At 30.6% G+C, this 22,498-nt stretch overlaps 1 protein-coding gene across 2 annotated transcripts in view; it reads left to right on the top strand.

Moving 5' to 3' along the window:
* Positions 1–22,498, top strand: part of LOC129963257 (arylsulfatase B-like) — a 38,840-nt gene that overhangs the window by 14,546 nt on the left and 1,796 nt on the right. For both annotated transcript variants that reach the window (XM_056077499.1, XM_056077498.1), the window contains 7 exons: positions 1,032–1,144; positions 5,481–5,591; positions 8,069–8,194; positions 9,327–9,453; positions 12,615–12,908; positions 15,774–16,042; positions 19,495–19,734. In XM_056077499.1, the coding sequence (XP_055933474.1) occupies positions 1,032–1,144; positions 5,481–5,591; positions 8,069–8,194; positions 9,327–9,453; positions 12,615–12,908; positions 15,774–16,042; positions 19,495–19,734 (1,280 nt within the window). The remainder of the gene's footprint in view (positions 1–1,031; positions 1,145–5,480; positions 5,592–8,068; positions 8,195–9,326; positions 9,454–12,614; positions 12,909–15,773; positions 16,043–19,494; positions 19,735–22,498) is intronic.

The following is a 22,498-nucleotide window of genomic DNA, read 5'->3' as shown; positions in this document are numbered from 1 at the left end:
GACAAAAGAAACAAAGGGACAAGAGGAAAATATACATAGAAGATTTATTTGAATATTCCATTTTTAAAAACTTTGTAATCTCATACCGTCGAGGAATAAAACTGTTTAATATAAAAATGTCTTTAAATGCAAAATATAGGACCAAGCCGCATGATATAAATATGAAATAAATATTCAGTATCTTCAGTTTGTGTCAGAATTAAGTTGCCTTTGAAATTTTTTCATGTTGTGACTTAGATATAGTGTGCTGAATCTTCCTGTTTTAAGCGCAGTGTTACGTTGAATTTTCTGATTGCGTCATGTCCATTTTTAAAGAAAATCAGCAGGATTATTTCGCTTAGACTTTCTCGTCCGATTAGCCACATTTTGTGTAAAGTTTCTTAATGCGGTATGAAACGGTGAGACGGAGTTGAAATAAAATTATTGATTTGCAAAATAAAAAGAAAGAAGAATTATGTCCTTGAAATAAAAAAAAATATTCAAAAGAATTTGAATTTGAAAGCGAGACAACAATGTTTGGATGTTTTTTGTACTTGACAAGTTCTTGAAGCGAGAAACTGGAAAGCAGAATTACCATCACAATAAATTATTAGTAAGTTCAGAGTCAGCCATTTGAAACGCAATCGAAAAAGGTAATAGCAGGTTTCAATGTTTACAATGAAAGTACAAATAAATAAAGAAACGCAAACACAGTGAGAAGTAAAGGAGCGTCGATAACAAAATTCCACTTTAATAAAGAAGAAATAGTTCGATTTAAATAAACGTGAATAGATGCCTCGAGTACTTCATGACATGCAATTTTTACTTTTTCAGTGATAATGAATATTTTATTTAAATTGAATAAATTGTAACTCCAAATTTAAAACTGTACTAACTTACTTGATTCTTTATATAATGGATACAATGTTTGAAAACCTCCACTCTCCATATTAAAAAAGCAAATGATTACTTGGAAAGGAAAATAAGTTTCCCAAAACTATTTCAGCATATTTCTTCTTTTTGAATTTACCTGCTCCATTTTTTTCTTTCAGGGTTCCAACATGAAGTGATTATAGCCAATTCTCCGTGGGGATTGCCATTGGAAGAGAAAATTTTGCCACAATACATGAAATCATTAAACTATGTAACACGTGGAGTTGGAAAAGTGAATACATTCTCATTTTATTGAATAATCGTTGAATTAAAGGAATAATTGTATATTCACATTTTATTGAAGATGCAGTGTGTTCTTTTAATTTACTTTAAAAGGGGTCTGTGTAAATGCTCATTTACAGCTCCTAATACGTGGAAAATAAGTATCACGAAACTCGCTAAGTTCAAGTTTACGAAATGGTTGGTGCATTCTAGCCGTTCAAGTGTTGCAACCTTTCCTATGCAGCGATATTTCTCAATATAATTAAAATTTTCCATTTCTAATTAATTTCATAATCAGTCAATAGAATTCGAAATTTTTGACTCTATGTAGATGTTTTAACAAGAAATTAATTAATTCTCAGTAGTTAAGCTTGCAGAAAATACAAAAGTGTAAACTTTTAATAAAAAAATGTAACATGTAGAAACACTCCTTTCGTATTTATTGAAAAAAATTAATAACACAATATTCTTTAATTACTTTTTTATCAGCAATTATCTTTCTCTTTTTACTTATATTCCAATTTCAGACCAAGGGGAAAGCTTCCTGCTGCAGATTCCTGCTGCTGATCTTCATATATTCTGTCAAGGATCGCATATGCTTTTCATTAAGAAACAACTGCAAATCGCTATCAACAAACTTTTATCTTGGTGCGATGAAAATGGACGCACACCTCCTCCTGAGAAAAGTTGTTGCGTTCATTTCTGTAGAAAGCGAAGTCCTCATCCAGATCCTGTGGTCTATATCCGTAATACTGCCATTCCTGTTACTGAAGAGATGTACTTTTTAGGAATTATTTTTGACAGAAAACTCCCCTTCCTTCCACATATACTTCATTTACGGAAGGCTTGCGAGAAAAAACTCAATATTCTAAAAGTCCTATCGAATACAGCTTGGGGAGCGGATCGACTTTCGTTACTTCGCATTTATCAAGTACTGATACTCTCACGCATTGATTATGGCTGCGAAGTATACGGTTCTGCTCGATCCAACATTTTGCGAAGACTCGATTCATTGCACCACTCTGCATTACGGATCTGCACTGGAGCCTTCAGGACTTTACCTGTTCAAAGTTTGTACGTGATTTCCCATCAGTTACCTTTGCATTTAAGGCGAAGAAAGCTAGCAGTTCGATACTTCTTCCGCATGCTTTCTCTTCCCAAACACCCAGTTCAGAATTTGACGGTGCCTATTAGTCTTCATAGATTTTACAATGCCCGTCCTTATAATATTCTGCCTTTCCATGAAAGAATGAGGGTTGATATTCAGGATTTGGGTCTTTTAAATGTCGAGGTTCATCCAGTTAACTTTTTATCTTTCCCCCCTTGGGATTATCCAAATGTTTCATATTTTAACCCTTTTTTAAATTTTAATAAAGTTACTACCTCTTCTGTAGTTTTCCAGTAGTTATTTAATTTTCATCTTCATAAACTTTCAAATTACATACCGATATACACTGATGGATCAAAATCCTCTCAATCTCTTGGATGTGGTATTGTCTTTCCAGAGGTTACATATAGTTACTGCCTGCATAATTCGTGCTCTGTTTTGACTGCTGAACAATCTGCAATTTTGTTATATCTCGAAAGAATTTCTCTTTTTAAATAGACTTATTACTGAATTTATTCAGATAGTATGAGTGCTTTAGAGACACTGTGTAACTTTTCAAATTGCAGGCCTTCTATTGCAATTGATATTCTTTGCTGTTTGAGAGATCTTCAGACTAAGGGGTATGACATCCTGTTCAGATGGATTCCTAGTCATGTTGGCATAACCGGCAATGAAGCGGCTGACATTGCTGCAAAGGAATCTAAGCATATTTTACAGCGCTCTTGCCCACATATTGATCTTATTAACATGTATAGTGGTTATATACTTTCGATTTGGCAAGAATCTTGGAACCAAGAAACTGAAAACAAACTGCATTTTATCAAGCCGACAATTAGAATGTGGCCTGCTGCTTCGGTTCGATGGACTGACGTAAAATTAACTAGACTACGAATTGGTCACACCCGCCTAACTCACAAACATATTTTGTTTGGCGAGAGGATACCAATGTGCTCGGATTGTAACGTTAATCTTACAATATTACATATTATAATTGAATGTCCCAAATTTAATTTTTATCGTATGCATTTCTTTAATTCATCGTCATTGGATTTGCGTGAACTGGTTTTAGAACAGCCTCACCGTAATATTTTTGACTTTTTAAGAGCTACTAACTTTATTCATTTTATTTAAATATCATTGTTTATAAAAAAAACATTTGTTTTAGCCATAGACTTTTCTTATTTAAGGCTTCGTACCTTTTTATAAATGCTTTTAACAAAATGTTTTTATTAATTTTAGCCTAGAGGAAACATAATTTTTCATCGTATGGTAATATATTCATACCATGTGTCTTGGCACAGCATAGCCAATTCTGGCTCTTGTGCCATAAAAATGTAAGCCTCAACCTCAACCTGCTGCAAAAAAACGCTTATAACCGTCACTATCATGTCTGCAAACAAAGCCCCATTGCGATGGCCTGTTGTCTTTACGCATATGGTCGTAAATCTGCCAACTGACCCATTGTAGGATCACCCCCGCCTGTGGACGTCACTAGGGAGCTTCTCACAAATTTTCAGTAAAATGAACAGACATAAAAGAAAACCGCAAGAGAAGGGAAAGAGGACTCAAGGCGGACACAGGTCGTCGGAAAGCGGCTTAATATGGCGCTGTATTCGAAACAAACCTTTTTCTTTTCACAAACGATAAACTGAAATGAATGGTTTTTTTACTGCAGCTGCTTTGTCGGCACAGACTGGGAGGGAAAGGAATGAACCTCGTTGCTATGTGGATGGTTGAAATTATCACTATTCAAATGTCTTTATTTCTGCGCAGAGAGGGCGGGTTTGGTGTACATTAAACCAAACGCCAGGATCAAATATCTGCATGTAGGTGCGACGCTGGCATTTACAGACTGCCAGCTTAGGTTTAGGCTACGACGTTTTATGATTCAAAATTACGAGCTCTATCTAAAAATATTCTTTGCATTGCTTTAAAACGGGACATAAGTATTGCTTAAGTTAATTAAACTCCCCCCAAAAAATAAGTATATCGTGGGTGTTTTTTTTACTGCGGTTTGTTTGAATAATGGAAATTTAAACAGGAATGTCATCAGAATGTTGATAGATTCAGATATCACCTGAAAAATACTGATTGTATTCATACATAGGAAAAAATGAGAGAACCGCATATGCGCCTATGCAAGATCCGTTCATGTTCCGAAGAAGACTGGTGTTGTTAAAATCATCAGGCACAAATAATGGCCTTGTCAGCAAGATAATTGGAGCGAAATTATTTCTTCAATCTAGTGTATGATTTGGTCTGATAGATATTCAATGATATTTACAAAATCGAAGGATAACAAATAAGAATCTTCAAATCAGCGGAATATCGAATAAAATACTTTCATGTAATATTATTTTAATATATAGCGTATGATAAAAGGACTTTTGATAGTCTCATCGTAGAGTTTATGAAGAATAACAAATCAGACAAGCAAAATGATTTAAGCCATTTTTGGACAAGTTTTGAATGTACTCAACTAAACGTCGTCAGCTGCATTCAGAAATGATATTCAAAAACGAAATACGAATTTGCTAAAAAGATTTATTCGTCATAACTAGTTGATCGAAGATGACGAATTTCACATTTGAAAATTATATTAAACCATGGATTTCATTTTGTAGTGGAATTTTAAAATAATCCAAAAGGTGATTTTAACTTTCTTATTCATTTGAATGTTGGTTTGTTGTTCAAGAAAAGCTATCAATTCATTGTCCATGAGTTTATCAAAAACCCAACAACGCCCGGAATGAAGCTTTATGTGAAATAGTTGGTATTCCAATTTAAGTATCGTTTTTTTTTATTGGTGAATTTATATTTTATGATGTTTGAATAGTAGAAGTGAGGAAAGATAGCAAGGAACATTTCCTCCCCGTAAGAACTCGAGCATTTTAAGTCTTTTCTTTTCAAGTATCCTGAAAAAATGATGAATCCCGCAAGAAAAAAATATATAAAAAATTAGTTTGATATTTATAGTGATAATTTTGTTATTCAGTGAATATTAGTGAGTCAGCGAACTTTTTTACGACACAGAAAAAGTACTTCTTGGTTACAGCGGTCCTCTGTTGTCACATCATAATATACTTATAACTAAAATCGACTTTTCGTAAGATTGGCTGAATTAGTTTCTATGACCGCCTATCTGCTCAGCAACATTCCTATTGAACTCCGCTGTGATGCTTGTCAATGAAACAAATGTCGTCCAATTAACCTTATGATTTTTGACATTATTTTTCAGTGGCATTTGGGATTTTTTAAAGAAGATTATCTTCCTATGAAGAGGGGTTTCGATTCCTTCTTCGGATACTGGAACGGCGTTGAAGACTATTTCACCCACTTTTCCGATGTTGTAAGTACCACTATTTGATTTTTAGAACTGCAGTTTTCGATTTTTAACTGCGAACACATTTAAATTGCAATATTTTTTGATTATATCATATAATCCATGGATTCTTTCCGCTAATACGGCGCAGAAGAAAGGTGTCGATTCATGTTTCGTCCTCGTCATCTATCAAAGGCTCAAATTTCTTCCCCCCCCCCTCAAAAATTACAAATTCCATTCTGCTCAAAATTACAATTTCCTTTCTAAAATAACCATCGTGCTGTTTCAAAACAAGATGTGAATATAACCAATCAAGGATTTTTCTGTTTTACTTTCAGAGATTTCATTTTCAAAAAACCCGAGTTATCAATGTATCGAACTGGTTTAATCGGGATTGTAATATTATATATATTACAGTCCTTTATTTACATTTTATAAAAATATATATTATACATATTACTCTTTTGCTAGTTTTAATTTATATATACAACATAAGAATAGTGTACAACAGTAACATGTTCTGAAATACATTTAGCTTTGTTGAGAACGCGTTTTCAAAAATTACATTAAACACAAATTTCATGCAAATATAATATTTGACACGCATAAATACCTAGTGGTATTTGTGTGTGGTTGAGAGTTGGAATGGCGGGGATTGCAGATCTTTTGATAAGGAATAATCAAAATGTATTATCATTAAGAGAGTGAGGTTTCGTAACTTTTGTGAACAGAGATTCGGAATCACGAAAAAGAATATTCACATAATAAACGAATTTGCACTCATTATGACCTTTAAAAATTTGATTTTGTGAAAGACACATCGGTTTTCATGTATTTAAAAGTAGTTTTCTGTTCGTTTTTAAAAAGTTCGGAAATGTTTGAATCTATATTATATGAAAAAAAAGTCTCACAAAAAGTTTGTGTTACACGTATCAAACCAAACATTTCATTTGAAGTAGATATTATAGACATTAAAATGCTCAATTTACTTCATGGTAGACATAGCACTTCGGTATGCCGAAATTAAAAATAATATGTCCACATCAGTGATGACAGAAACACGTTGTAAAATGCAACAACAATGCTTTAATGTATGCATTTAATATCGATAGGCGCTTTATAGACAATAACAAAAGTGACGAAGTAACTGGTTCTTTTTGATAGATACTCATATAAATTCCAATAGATATTAATATATTTTGATAAAAAAGAGAAATAAATTATTTCAAGCGAATATTATTTTAAAAGATTATAATGCATAAAATTTTCTTCCTTCTTTGAGAAATTCGATTTTCTTAACAATACATTTTCAGCCATACTTTTCACTGATTTTCTTTAGCATTATTTTGCATTCTTAACTCGATTCTATACGACAAAACAATATGTTATTTTAGATTGTATGTGTTATAGTATTTCCGTTATAGTATTATTCCTGGTTATAGTTTTCTTCTTCTTTATAGTTTTGAAAGTAATTAAATATTTAGCAACGAAAATTATAATTCAAGATACATGCTCGATTGAGATATTCTTATCATTCTTCATATTTATCGATAACATTCCTTCCTATGGTTACACTAAAAAAAATTCCATTGAACGAAATCCTTCATTTTATTTTCGAACAAAAATCGGACCTAAAATCCTGTCTAACGTCCCGAACTTCGAGTGTTGCCTCACAGAACGATAGGGATCATAAGTTAGGATACATCCTTAATTTCTCAATTACAACCGTTCCTTTACAGATTATTGATCAGAAATAAAAAAACTGTGTTCGGAGGAGGATTTGCTATTTTTTTAAAGATTGGACGGGAGCATCACTGGAAATGAAACGGGAGCATCACTGGAAATGAAACGGGAGCATCACATGAAATCACTGGAACTTCTTATGCACTAACATTGCATCATGCATAAACCATTAAATTAGTATTTTTAAATAAAAAAATGCAACAGTCAAATACGACGGCTTAAAACAAATAGTTAATTCATGGATACAATTCAGAAGTCTTCTAAAATGAAAGAACTCCACGAAAAAAACAGATTATGCTTATGAGATTACTCATTCTTTCATTTTTTCCACACACACACACGTGTATGTATAATTAATATATATACATATATGTGTATACATACATACATACATAATATATATACATATATATAATATATATAAATATATATATAATATACACACACACACATCTATATATATATATATATATATATATATATATATATATATATATATATATATATATATATATATATATATATATATATATATATATATATCACCACATTTTACCAACAATATTTTCAATTGGTTCAGATATTAAAAATGAAATGGGAATCCTAAAGACGATTTAATGGGGAAGAGCATGTTTATCTGGTACCGTCTATATTCATTAGGATATTAAATTCTTTATTAAAATCGATTCTAGATTTGCGAGCGATTGATTGATTGGTTTTTTTTTTTATTTATTTCTTTTATACTGGATGCTTTGTTTCAGAGAAATATGTCGGGTCTTGATCTGCACGACAACTACGAAAACTGCTGGGAGTACAACGGCACCTACGGAACAGAACTGTTCACTCTAAAAGCAAAAGAAGTTATTCTTAAGCACAATCCAGCAAAGGTTAGAAAGTTGAAATACTCCATTCTTATTATTTCCTAGAAATATTGCATAGAATTATTCAATTCAAGTTCTGATATGTGGTTAGAATTCAAAACTGCAACACTGAAAAGATAAAAGTTTTATCTGTTAATTCTTTTCTTTGTTCTTCGTATTAACTAACTTTTCAAGTCTTGACAATTTAAAACTCCTAAAATCTACAAGGAAAAGAAATAGTTCTCATAGGTTTTTGCAGTTTTTCGATTATAAATATCTATGCGATTGTTTCGAGAAAGAAAATAAACATCAAAACCTTTCAATTACCTAAAATACATAAAATGTATGTAATTTAATTTTCGTTTATAATTCAGTTGAATTTGTCATGAAAAGTATAAAAATATGCAAAAACCTGTAACATCATTTTTATTGCCTAACGTTAGTGAGTTGACATTCCAAAACAGATATCTAAATTTGCACTTGGGTACGTTTCTGGATAAGGTGGGGAAGTCATACATCTTACCTCCGACCCGCCACGAAGGCACACGGAAAAATTACTGGATGACCAGACCGCTGCAACAACAACACTGGCGGGAACTGTGGTTGAGTCTTAAGGGCCATCACCGGCCACGGTACAACCCTCCCCAAGGAAGTACGTCCCGTAATCGATGGGAGGAGCCAGATCCCTCACCTATTTGTGTACTCTCCAGGATGGCGAGATCCAACCACCATGCCGGAAGCATCTCATACTCATTTCGTGGTGCTCCCCTGGAGGTTGGATAAGATGGGGAAATCGAAAAAGGGAAATGGATGGAAATTGAGAAAACAGTTTTTAGTACTTAAATAAATGAATAAAAAGATATCAAATATCTTCAAAACAAAACATAATTTGAATATTATACTGCTACATATCTTTTTTATTTATAACTAATTTATCAGGCCAAAAAAAAAAAATGTTTTCTAAATTTGACAGTTAATGGATTTAAAAATATCTATAAAATTATCTATTTGGCATATGCTGGTGAAATGACTGAGTTCCAGATGCATTAGTGCCGTTTATACTCTTTCTAGGTCCTGATTTTAATTTGTGTATTAATATCTCAAACTTACAGCCAACATGATTTAATTATTGATTTCTGATTTCAACTTAATTCTGCAGCCTCTATTTCTGTATATTGGTCAACAAGCTCCTCACAGTGGAAACTTTGCAAAACCCCTTCAGGTGCCGGAGAAGTACGTGAAACCTTTGATCGGGATCCCCGATAAGAACAGGAGGACATTTGCAGGTAGGATGGAGAACATCCTTTTTTTTTCATTTCGTCTGCCTTTATTTAAGATGAATCCTTTCAACTTTCTTTCATATTTGCTCCCAATGTTATCTTAGAGTCATCTTTCTGAAATGGAAAAAAAAATCTAAAAATTTAAAATTAGAAATATTTTAATTCTTTCTAAATGAAATAAGTAAAAAAGGTACCTTTCTAAAATGAATAAATGTATAATAAGCCCTCTGTAATTGCTGCATAATAAGTTAAGGGTTACTTACAAATTGAGGATTAATTCCCTCATTGCATTTAATTCTTGTTTTTTCAAAATCTATTTGCCTTTTTTGAAAGTCTGATCTGTAGTTTAAACTTTTTGTTAACTTATACGTGAAGTACAGAAGGAATATGTACCATAATCCTCAATAAAGGTACACCTCCAGATTTGAAGGAAACGCCACATTTCACATTTCTCTGAACCTCAAAATTTTTTTGAATAATGGCCGTTTATTAATAAGCAGAATAATTCGGAAGTGTATGAACCTAGAAAGATATATAATCTATTAATATAAAGGCATCTAAAACGCAGATTAATTCTGTAAAAATTCAAATTCGATATGGGAATACGTTAACGAGCCAGATAAAAGCTGTACGTTATGTGTTCCTGACTAGGGATTGCAATATCGGACCAAAATTTCAATACCGGTATTCGGTATTTTTTAAATCTTAATACCGGGATACCGGTATTAATACCGGTATTAGAAATTTTAGAAAAAGAAAGGAAACATAGGTGTTTCTTTGTTTTATTTGCCAGTTTTGTTAGAGAGTGTAAATATCACAAAAATAATTTGTAACTTATAAATTATAACAGTATCTAATCACAAAAAAGTAAAGAAGCATCTTATTTATTTAAATCACAAAAAAAGTGTAAATATCACTATTCAGTCTGTGGTACTATTACAAATTTTTGAAATGTGATCTTAAAAAACATAATGCATCAATTGTACTGTCATTAAGCCTGAAAAGTAATTTTGTGTAAAAATTACCAGCTGTCGAAAACGCTCTTTCGGCATCTACGGTAGTTGGTGGTACTGTTAGCAATGCGCGATATACTTTTTCCAAGTATTTACCTCTAAATCCCTCATCTTCAAATAAATCGATTTCCCGTCGGATGGTTTTGGATATAACTGATTTCTGTATTGTATTTTTGGTTAGTTGAAATTTTATTTATCGCTAATTCTAATTTTTGTCCAAGAGACAATTCCTTTTCACTATCGACAGTAGTGACATCATAATCTTCGATAAATGAACCGAATTCTTTCGAATGTGGATATTTTTGTGGGTAAACAATTTCAAGAAAATTTACTCTAAATCAGATTTGAATTAGTTCTTGGCTTTTCTTCTTTTTCATTTTCATATTTAAAATCATTAAAATTATGTAAATACCATAAGACATTTTCTATTTCGGTATGCCTTTCTTCCATGAGATTTTTCAATGTAATATATAATTCTTCAGATATTGATGTGTGCTGTTCTTTCAGTGACTGCAAAAAGAAATTTATTGTTGCATTAGCTGTAAATAAATTAAAATCTCTCCGATATATTGCCTCAATAATCAGTTTTATTGGAAGTGGAGCTGATATAGTTCTGGATATGAAGCCGAATTCACTATCTGAAAAATTAATTTACAGGTTTAAGTCGATTATTGCTTTTTGGATTGGATTTCCCAGTTTCAAAAATCGTTCCATCATTAGGAGTAAACTGTTCCAACGTGTTTTAGAATCTAATATTAACATATATTCTGTTTTATTTTCAGTTAGTATATATTTTAGTAATATATCCTTTTTATAGGGGAACGTTTAAATACCTTAACAATTTTTCGAACTTTATAAATTATAGGAAGCAATTCGTGATAGGTTAATATTTCATCCTCATTAGCAATATCTTCTTCCACAATTACATTGTCATTATCTTCATTGTCAATATCACTCTCACTCTTACTTTTTTCAAAGTTGAAATCCGAAATTTCTATATCCACAATATTTGGATTCTTCTGTTCTTTATTTTTTCGGTATAACACATCTATTATTCCTCATTGAATTCCATGTGCATAGCACAACTGCTGATTTGCACCAATCAACTTTCCAACTTTTTTCATAATTGTTGCTCCATCAGTCGTTATGCACACAATATTTTCTTTCAGGGATAATCCATGTCTCGCTCATTTAGATTTAAGCAATTAATTAGCTAATTAATTTCGCCCGTTATGGAGACATAAAAACAAAAACGCGTACTATTTTGCTATGTTCGCGATATCTGAGCATATAGTGGAGGCAATTTAAAAAAATTCTAGTAAATACCGAAAAACCGGTATTTAAACCGGTATTACGAAATTATTTTATTGTAATTAATGAATACCGGTGAATACCGGTATTCTGTGAATACTGGTACTTCTGTGAATACCGGTATTACGAAATTGTACAAATGGCTCAAAATACCGGTATTCGGTATCCCGGTATACCGGTATTGCAATCCCTATTCCTGACTTAAACCGAATCGTCAAAGGAAAGTGATTCAATTTATTGCACTTTGAATCTTAGCATTTACTTCGAAACTCATTCATACTGAGCCTACTCAATTAGATTTAAGTATTGAATTTAGGTTGGAGGGGAACGATAACGAGCACTGATCCGCACTGCTAAGATCTAAGATTTTAGGAATTTCAAAAGTCTCACAAATATATCAATGGACATTAATTACAATAAATTACAATAAAATAAATGTAGAGCCTTTCATAATAGAAATAATTATTAATTACAATAAAATAATTATCGTTCTCTGTGCAGACGAGGTAGAGAATAGCAGATAACAAAAAATATAATTGATAGGCTTATCACAGGAAATAAATCTAAAAGTAAATAAAATAAGAAGGATGAATATAATATTCCTTTCAGTCGAAATTGTAAATAAAATTGCAGAGCTGATATTGCCCAATTAGAAAGACTCAATACAGAAGAAATAACGAATACTTAATATTAAGATTAAAAAAAATTCTTTTCTGTACTTAAACTTGGAACATAATTACAGATGAGATAAATTCCTTGATTAAAAATCAAGTAAATAAATGAAAATTTTAAGAATTTCTTGCTTTTAACTATTCGATTAAAATGATCTTTCACATTTTTTAGGAATGGTGTCTGCCTTGGATCACTCTGTCGGAGAAATATTCGAAGCCCTAGAAAAAGCGAAAATGCTGGATAACACCATTTTTGTTTTCACCACTGACAATGGCGGTGCGGTAGAAGGCACGGATGGGTCTCTCGGCTCTAACTATCCTTTGAGGGGCAGCAAGTATAACTTGTGGGAGGGCGGAATCAGAGCAACATGTTTCGTCTGGAGCCCTTTCCTTCGTCACAGAAGCAGGATTTTCAATGAGTTGATGCATATAAGCGATTGGTTACCAACTCTGATATCTGCTGCAGGTAAGACTGCTTTCTGGTTTCCGTGAGGCTAAGGCCACTTGAAATTGACATCGCTATAAATTTGAATTTTTGCAAATTTTTTTATTCTTAAAGGCAAAATTTTAATTGCTAGATTGGTAATCCAGCAGTGAACTATGATTTGGATATTCCTTGAGTTTCGCAATTTTGAGAAACAGTCAGTTAAAAAAATTTCAAAGACGTGAATTGTATACAATATCAAAGTATGAATTTTGATCTTTAACCTTTAGCTTCTAAAGGTAGTTTAAATGCACATTCAGTTGTAAATAGAGTTTTTTTTTTTTTTTTTTTTTTTTTTACTAATGGAAGACTAAGATAGAAGACTCTCTACGGGTGATAAAAAAAGCTCACATGTGTCATTAATTGACTGATACACTAGCCCCTGAAAATTGGCATTTTAACTCAAGCTGTAAAAGAAGCATGCAGGGAAAATATAACGAATTTCGGAATTCATCCTTATTTTATTGAATGCCCATTAAGCAAGTAAAAATATGCCCCCTTTCAATATAGGACTCTTATTTCCATTGCAAATTATGTCTAGCATATTCTCTATGTAAGCCCTTTTATGATACAAGTTCTTCTTAAATACTCTTAGACTGCTATCGCCAGATATATCGGTTTCTCTTCTGGATAAATCCAGGGTATCTTTTAACACTAAACAGGGATTTATTTGACCATAGATTTTGTATTAACAAGGCAAACAGGTTGAAAAGACTTTCACATACAGAAACTCTGCTTCTACAAAAGAAACGAAAGTATTTTTAGATAAGGCAAAAATAGTAACAACAGAACGGAATCGATTTTTGAGGAAAGTACAGATATTTTAGTAAATAAAATACAATTGCATACGTCTGTATAACTTCATATGAGAAGAGATAAATTTGAAAGTATTATATTACATGATGTTTAGTTCTGGATTAAAGTCTTTTCAATGGTTTAATCTTCAATTAAAATTTTCTTTGAAATTTAACTGTCTGTAAAAGAGTTTATTGTTTAATCAAATAAAACAAATAATAAAATAAATCAACTTAAACATTTCGCAGATAATAGAAAATCAACTGCTTTAAAATTTGATAGGTATTATTATGTATTTCTACGTATATATTTAAAAATATTAAAGTAAAATAAGTAAATGTAAAGTTAAATCAAAGCATTTTTTTTTTTTTGTATACAAAGTTTTTTATTAGGCTAGCACAAATGAGTTAGATTCTGTCTTTTCAGTAATATTGCGGGCTTTTCTCCCTGGATTCTTCAGTAACATTATTCAAATTTTAATAAATGTGTTCGGTAATTCCAAATATTTTTTATATTATCAAAATGTTTAGAAAACTTTTTAGTGTAAGTTTAGTCTCTCGAAGTCTACATTCAAAATTTTAAATCAAAAGTTTGCTTTAAGCAATGACGTTGTATCTCTGATGTGTGCTTTTTTAATGCGGTATCTAATACTTTGAAATTAAAATTTGATGATATGCATTTTACATGTTTTTGTCTAAGTAATGTAAAGTATTAATTTAATTTAAAAAAATTTAAGGAAAAAAATTTAAAACATAGAATTTTATTAGTGAACTAAATAAAAAAATAATTTGCCACTAATAATTTTTTAATGATTAGTCTTTGTTTGAAATTTAATTTGACAGATTTTGAAATCATACTTGTTATCCAAATCGGAATTGTAGAATCCCTTACGTATAAAGTTGAAATTTAATGAAGGGTATTTATTAATTAATAATTAAATAACGAAAATATTAAAATTATGCGTTGTATTAAGAATACAAAAGCACATAAAATTTCATAGTTCCACTATGTTATTATTAAGTTTAATACGGCCTATTGGATTTTTTTTTACTTTTTAAAATTTAATTCCTTTAATAAAGCAAAATAACTAAAAAAAAAAAAAAAGTCGATCTTGTGTGAAACATTTTTTTTATTTTATTTTCTGAAGTAAAACTCAACCTGTCTTTCAAGAAGTGCATATCCATTACTATATACTATAATTGCATATCCATTACCACCCTAAATAATATTTGTCTTGAACATAAAATTATCCTAAAAAACTTTAGTGAAAGAATTATTTTAAAATTTAAATTTATGCCATATTTATTATGCACTCTTTAATGTTTTTCTCGTTTTCAAATCAATAAAAAGTTTAATAAGAAAAAAATATAACATTTTAAAATAATAGCTTACTTTACAATAATATTACAATACTTATATTATTATATATTACTGATTGTAATATATATTAAATAACAAATCGGCCTTCCAGTAGAGAAGTTACCCGGATTTTGGCAGTGAGAAGCTTAAAAGGCCAGACGAAATGCTAAAATTTATGGAAGGCGAATTCTATAAAATATCATTAAAAAATAGCAACTGAACAATAATTTTTTTCACAATAAAAATAATTTAGTTTAGTTACAGTGATATTCCAGTTTGGAGCCAAATCAGCGCTATTTTGGGTTAGAGCTCTTAATTTAGAATCACATTCAGATGATGAGGACGACACTAGATTCCGTATTCCCCACTATTAATTTACACTACAACAGCGAAATGATGTTTAACTTAAACCCCAGGACTCATTAGGCTTACATAAAAGGCAAGGATCAATTGCGGAATCTGCAATCTTCCTGTGCCGACGCCAAGACTTCACTAGGATTTTACAATGCAAACTTATTTTCGAATTATGTGGATGTGACATATCAAAGAACTTTTTTGGTTAACAAGCTGATATATAGTTTTTCGACTGAAAAATTTTTTTACTGGTAAATAAACTTTTAATCAAACATTTCTATGAGTATTTTCTATACGTTAACTGCATTTTAATGATGTAGATCTTTTTTTTCGAGACAGAAGGGCCCGAAATGGCCGGTACTTTGAAGAACATAGACGGAGTGGATCTCTGGCCGTCTTTCGTCCATAATCTACCCTCTCCGAGACAAGAGATCTTGTTGAACATCGATTCCATAGAAGCCGTGGAGGGCATCCGGTGGAAGAACTTCAAATTAGTGAAAGGCAGCTATTATGAGGGCAGATTCGATGGATGGTATGACAAGAACGGCAAACTCATCAAAGGCCTTCTCCCTGCCGAGCCAAAAACTCGTTTGGGACTATATAAAAAGGCCAGTATTTTCTCTCTCTTTCTTATCTCAGTTTGAAACTCATAAACTTAGAATGCCAACAAACGAAACTGAAAGTACTTGTTTTACGAAATATTACGAGATCGAATTCCTTGTTGTGATCAATGTATGACTGATATAATTCTGCGGAATTTAATTTTTAAGACATTTGATAGGTATAGTGTAAAGAAATTTTGCAATTATAACGAAAATAATTTAATTTGAAAGCTGATATTTATCCACCATTAATTAGTGATGCAAGGATTTCTGATATTCTACAGACTATCTATGTGAATTTTCACTTAATATTGAGAATATGAAAAAAATATTTCATTTGGATATCTGAAATTCCATTCTAGTTTGTTAGAACATGGCTTTCGGCATGCTGTTCTATAAGAACTCACTATTTAAAAATGTGTAAAATGAAAAGAAAGTTTTAGAGACAATTTAATTATATTAATTCTCTTATATTAAGTTATATTAAGTCTCTTAATTTATACAATGCAATCATCTGCTTTGGCCAAAATTTGATAAATTCTTTTTGCAAAGTAGTTAGCAGTGATTTCTACTGGACGAAATCTGAAATGAATGGACTGATTTCATTGACATTAGCATCGAATGTTTCAACCAGGGAAGAGTTGGAGTGTGAAATTTCCTTTCGTGTATTCAAGAAATTTCATTTTTTAACTGTCATTTCTTTAGATTGCATTTTCGCTATTTTTTGCTGTAACTTTAAGAAAACATTTAGGTTATCCTTTCTTTTATTCTCTAGTGAAATTATAGCATTTTTAAGCCCCGAGGTGTTGGCATGCATCAACTCTTTGAAAGCATTAAAAAACAAATCGCATAAATACATTCGAAGAAGTATACATATTTTACTACATCTTTAGCACAAATAGATTTTGAAAACTAGATTTTTTTCTACATTTGAAAATCTTTTTTACAAGTGTTCTATTGAAATTATCAGAGTTATTTCTTAAAAAACTGAAGCTATTATTGAAACTAACGTGATTAAAAAATTAAATTTTCCTTGAACGAAAAGGAAGAAGAAATTATTGATAAAAGAAATAATTTTCATAATAGCTTCACAATAAAGTTCATCTAAGGTAAATAAATGCGAACCTTTTTTTCCCAAAGAAAGATAAGCAACATCTGTCTTCCGAATATAGTATCAAAGTGAACTCGTCTACTATAATGAGTGAAATCAGAACAAATACATAGGGGCAAGCGGAACTGCGGGAAATGCATTTTCCGCTTCCAGACTTTTTGCTTTGGTCATCCAAACTTCATCTTGGATGATATTGATTTATGTAATATATCCTACTCTAAATGTAAAAGTGAAAAAATAACAATTAGTGATAGCTATGTGCAATGAGAAACAAAACTTTCAGATCTAAAAACGATGTTTGAAAAGGATGCTGTAGAAAATACGTTTTGGCCTTATTGGAAAATAAATAAATAAATAAAAATAAAAAAAAACGGAGAGGCAAATGCTGTCAAAGTAGTCAGCATGAATAATTCAAATCTGCTGCTCTGATTATTCTGCTCCGGCAGTTCTTCGCAAGAAAATATGCTGTTATCGTTACTTACTTATAAATTTTAGGGAATTAAATAAGGAAATAAATTTATATTGCTATTGATTGAAGACGTTTCGTATCATCTTGAAAAAAAAAAGTTTTTCCATCATACATAGAAAATATATAACTTTTATATCCATAATGGATATTACGAATTTTTAGAGAATTTTTAGAGCAGTATTAAATAATGCATTTATATGTATACTATGAAGGTTGCCTGTTTTTTTTTCTCAATTTTGTTATACAGTTAAGGACATTACTAACTGGCATTTGTTTTGTTTCAAAAATAGGCCGCATATTCTTATCGAGAACATTTTATGTATTGAATTTCTTTCTCATCAACACATTCTGATGACTTATGTATATTTAAATTGCAATTATAATAGCAATATTTTTTTTAATTGCTGCCACTTTTAATACCACAATACAATTCATATTTTGGTCAAATCCATTTAATTGTCGAAACGAAACATCAATTTTGATTTCTCATAATCGTTTATAAGCAGCTTCTTATTTACATTTTCATGAATATGCACGCTTTGCGATAGATGTTGTTGTCGTACAGATATGGTTCCAGGCACACATATGCAGTGTGCTGCCAATTAACTGTAAATACCAAAATAACTGCACATTCGAAGGCATCAATTTAAATTCAGATTTTAGGGCTATGATATAATAGAACATGGAATGAGCATATAATCTGTAAACATTGCAAATCCTTGCCCCCTGACTTAAAAGATTCTGAGGAAGGAAGCTGATGTAAGTTTGCAAAATTTTATAAGATCTATGAACACATCTCTCAATGCATGATGTTACTATTCGTAAAAAATATATACAGTCCTTTGATCATTTTTATCTATCAGAGGCAATTAAATGGATAATATTAAAAATCGTGCAAATCGTTTAAAATTGGAAACATATACTCAACATTTTATATTTTAGGAAAGCAAAATGAAAGAACATTTTTAAATTTCCATACATATCATTGCACGAAAGTTATTCATTTTTTTTTTGTGTGATGGCATAAACTTCGAATGCCTACTTGCTTGCAAGATCATCGCATTGCTTTAATTCAGCTTATTTTCGAGGAGCGCTTTGACATCTTCGTCACGGGTCTCCTTTCCCATCACATCTTTCCATTATTTCATTGTTATCACAAGACAATGTGCTGGGAATAGAGTTGTCAACGACTGACTCTTCACTAGCCTATTTGAATTTTTTTTTTCATCTCTCAGATTTAAAATTTGTATTTAAATTAATATTTTTGCAGGTATTATTTGATTTAAAATTGCTACTAAAGAAGAGATTTGAATGTAACAATAGAATTCCGGCTTCTCTCTGAAGCTGTCTTGCTGAGCGATAAAGTGCCGAGATTTCTCGGATTGTTTATTGACATTACCTACAGAATTACGATCTCGATTATCCTTTTAATTTATGCTTGTATATCTAAGGTTTTTCTGTTGATTAAATTTTACAGCATGACCAAATTTGGTTTTTGAGACTTTAAACTAAATAAAATCTTAGATCGGAATCAGTTGCTTAAGATTAATGAGTAATTAAGATTAATTAAGTAAAGTACGTTTTGCTTCTTCAAATATTAAATGAATTTAAGAACCAAATTATTGGGTATGAAAAGAAATCACAGTTAGTTCATACAAGTATCTAAAAAAATAATTTTAGGGCAATTTCGCTGCTATATTGAGATCGGATGCAAATGTAGACTTTTCAGTCACCAGCAAGTTAACAGAGATCCTTATCATCTTTAATATCACTTTATTGATGTATTTATATTCGTTTTTATATCACATTACATCATCTTAAAAAAATCGTTAAATCATTACTGAACAATTAAATAAACATTTCTTTTTTTTCCTGCAGACTTATTTGAAATACCTGAAGAGATCGAAGGCTGCTCGCATCCTTTGGAGAAAGTACGCTAAAGACCCTCGAATTGCGATGTCGTGTCCAACGGCAGGCTGCAAGACATTTCCCATCGTGAAATGTGCCCAAATCATACCTCCGTCCGAAAGCACTTGCAAACCGAAGGAAGCTTCTTGCCTTTTTGATATTGAAGATGATCCGTGTGAACACTACAATCTTGCGGAACAATATCCGGAGGTGAGTTCAATAATCTGTGTATTACTGAATGAAATAAAAAGCTACTCAAGTGTGCTCTGAATTGTACACAATGGAGAGATTAACACTATAACTATGACACCTGTGAATTTGTTTCTCTTGAAATAACTCGACACTTTTAATTTAACCTCCAAAAATTGAAAAGAGAGTGAATGCTAGAAGAATTGTTTTCCCCTAAAGCGATCCATTCTTTGAACTACAGCCAAAGCAAGCGATTGCAATTCCGGTAAAAGTGCGTCAAAATTGTTTGAATAAAAAATTATACTAAACGCGTTTTGAGCCTATAATATGCATGCCAACCATCGAAGTGGTGAAGCATTAGATGTTCCGTTACATGCAGTGTTCGGAACTCAAAGTATCCAGTTTCAAATATTACTACTAACTCTATAAACCATTTAAATCAAAGGTTTTTTTATTTGTAACTGAGGGGATTGTGAACTAATATCTGTTATAGATAGTATATAAATTAAAATTTGTATTTATTCCTAAACTATTTTTAGCACTTAAATGCATTTTCACATTAAATCTATAATTGTCATAATGAATAATTTTTAAACTCCGTATTTCACTCGAAAGATTGCAAAAGGTTTTAAATGCGATCTGCCAAAATAAAAGCCTAATAATTGTATATTCAATTTCAGATATATCTGAAAACTTTTTTCTCCTTCACTTTCAATTTTATTACACTTAAAATCTGTGTTTAACTGTACTATAATGGAAAAACTGCTGTAACTTTTTGTACGCTATAGATATATTATGCATAATAATATTCTCTTAAAAACTTTAGTTCCTCGCTTTTGAAAGTCTTAAGATAAAATGTATATATAAATACATGTTCAGATTATCTATATAATAATTAGAATACTTACTATGATTCGAACAAATTTATTCAAGATCTTTAGTGTTTGAAGTCTTTCAAGAGAGTTTTTGCCAATTTCAGCGAAAAGAAATAATTACTCAAATGAATAAATAAAATGGATATAGAATCCAAATTTAGAAATTATTTAGATGAAAAAGAAAGTTTACATGTTGAATTTAAAATACTTTCAAATTCGGTAAAAAAATGTCTTACATTTTGTAAAGATCTCAAAGGTAGCATTTAAATTTTAAATATATATATATATATATATATATATATATATATATATATATATATATATATATATATATATATATATATATATATATATATATATATATATATATATATCGTCTTCAATTTTCAAATTTGTTCGTATCATCCAACATCACTTTTTGCTTCAGAATCTTGTGAAATATTATTTAATGCATTGAAAGAGATTTTCAACCATGTTTAATAGTCCAGTCCAATCGCCACAAAAATATCAAAATTGAGAAAAATGCATAACAATTTCATTGGTTTAAATTATTGAAGTAGAGGGCCAGGGGTGGAAAATGAACACCAGTTTTCAGCCGTTTAATAAGACTATCAATACAACAGGAAAAAAGTTTGGAAAATATTTTTGATTTTTTATAAATTTTAGGGAAATTTTAGGAGTTCACAGAATTACATTTGAAATAAAAGTGAAAAAATTTCAGATCTATATCTGGATAAATTTAAAAAGACAATAATTTTATTGGGAAAAAAACAATGTCATCGAAAAATGCTTATGATTTCTTTTCTGTCAGCCCGAATTGGGGAGAAAGAATGGAACAAAATCGTATTCTAGAAGTATTATTCTATAATTTTAAATAATGTTATAATCGTCGTTTCTAAAAGAAGTTGTGAAAGGCAAATTTAAAAAAGAAAGAAATTCTTATTTTGTGGTGACGTGTGACACTGTGAAATTTTAAATCGGCAACATTCATATTAAGAGTCTACATCGAAAAAAAATTTGAGATTCTCGCCACATACCTGCTGTTTATATTTTTATAGATTAAATTAAAATCAGTAAAAAATGCCAAGTTTTGCAGGGAAGGAAGGAAGGAAAATCTGAACCCACTAGATTTATATTTCTTAAGGCTCCTTAAAATCTTCATCCGGCCCCGATTCTTAATTGAGGAGAGAATCCATTAATTGTTTGTCTTCAATTTCCATGATGCTTGTAAGATATGGCTTTGTCTATGGGAAAAAATTTGAAATTTTTCTTTTTATTTCGGGCAAATTTTACACCATGAGAAGAATTTTAGTGATACCTTCACAATAGTAAGTTAATTAATTGATTTGATATTTTTTACCTTGGCATTTATTAAGACAAAACAAAAGCTGCTTTAATTATTAAAATGTTGGATCATCAGATTCTTTTCATTCACAAAGGAACAGGATAAAAATGTTTACAAGAACACTTTCACAATATTTTACAAGCGTTGCATTCTGAACTTAAAAAAAAAAAAAAAAATCTCGATATTTTTAGAATTGAATAATATATAAGTTCAGTCGTATATATAAGAGTATTTTAAAGTGCTTCGAGGAGTTTTGACAAGCCTGTATAATTAATTTTATTCCTTATTAGGGATAATAGTTGATGCCTTCTACATTCCACTATATTCATAATAATGTATTATAAAATAAAGGGAAAAAAGTATAAAAATAATTAAAATTAAAAAAAACTTTCGTTTCTTTTTTTATTAGACTAATAAAGTAAATTAAAAAGATATATATTTTTTAATTTATTACTTCGAAACCCGCGTTTTTTTTCCACGTTTGAAGAAACCAATAAAACTTGACTGCAGTTTTAATTTTTTGAAAATATTTCCTGAACATTTTGATCTTAAAAAATAGGTTCTT

This window comes from Argiope bruennichi, chromosome 3 (genome assembly GCF_947563725.1).
Source record: "Argiope bruennichi chromosome 3, qqArgBrue1.1, whole genome shotgun sequence".
In the NCBI taxonomy this organism is placed as follows: domain Eukaryota; kingdom Metazoa; phylum Arthropoda; class Arachnida; order Araneae; family Araneidae; genus Argiope; species Argiope bruennichi.
The sequence above is the reverse complement of the archived record's forward strand: the minus strand, read 5'-3'. Positions and strand labels throughout refer to the sequence as shown.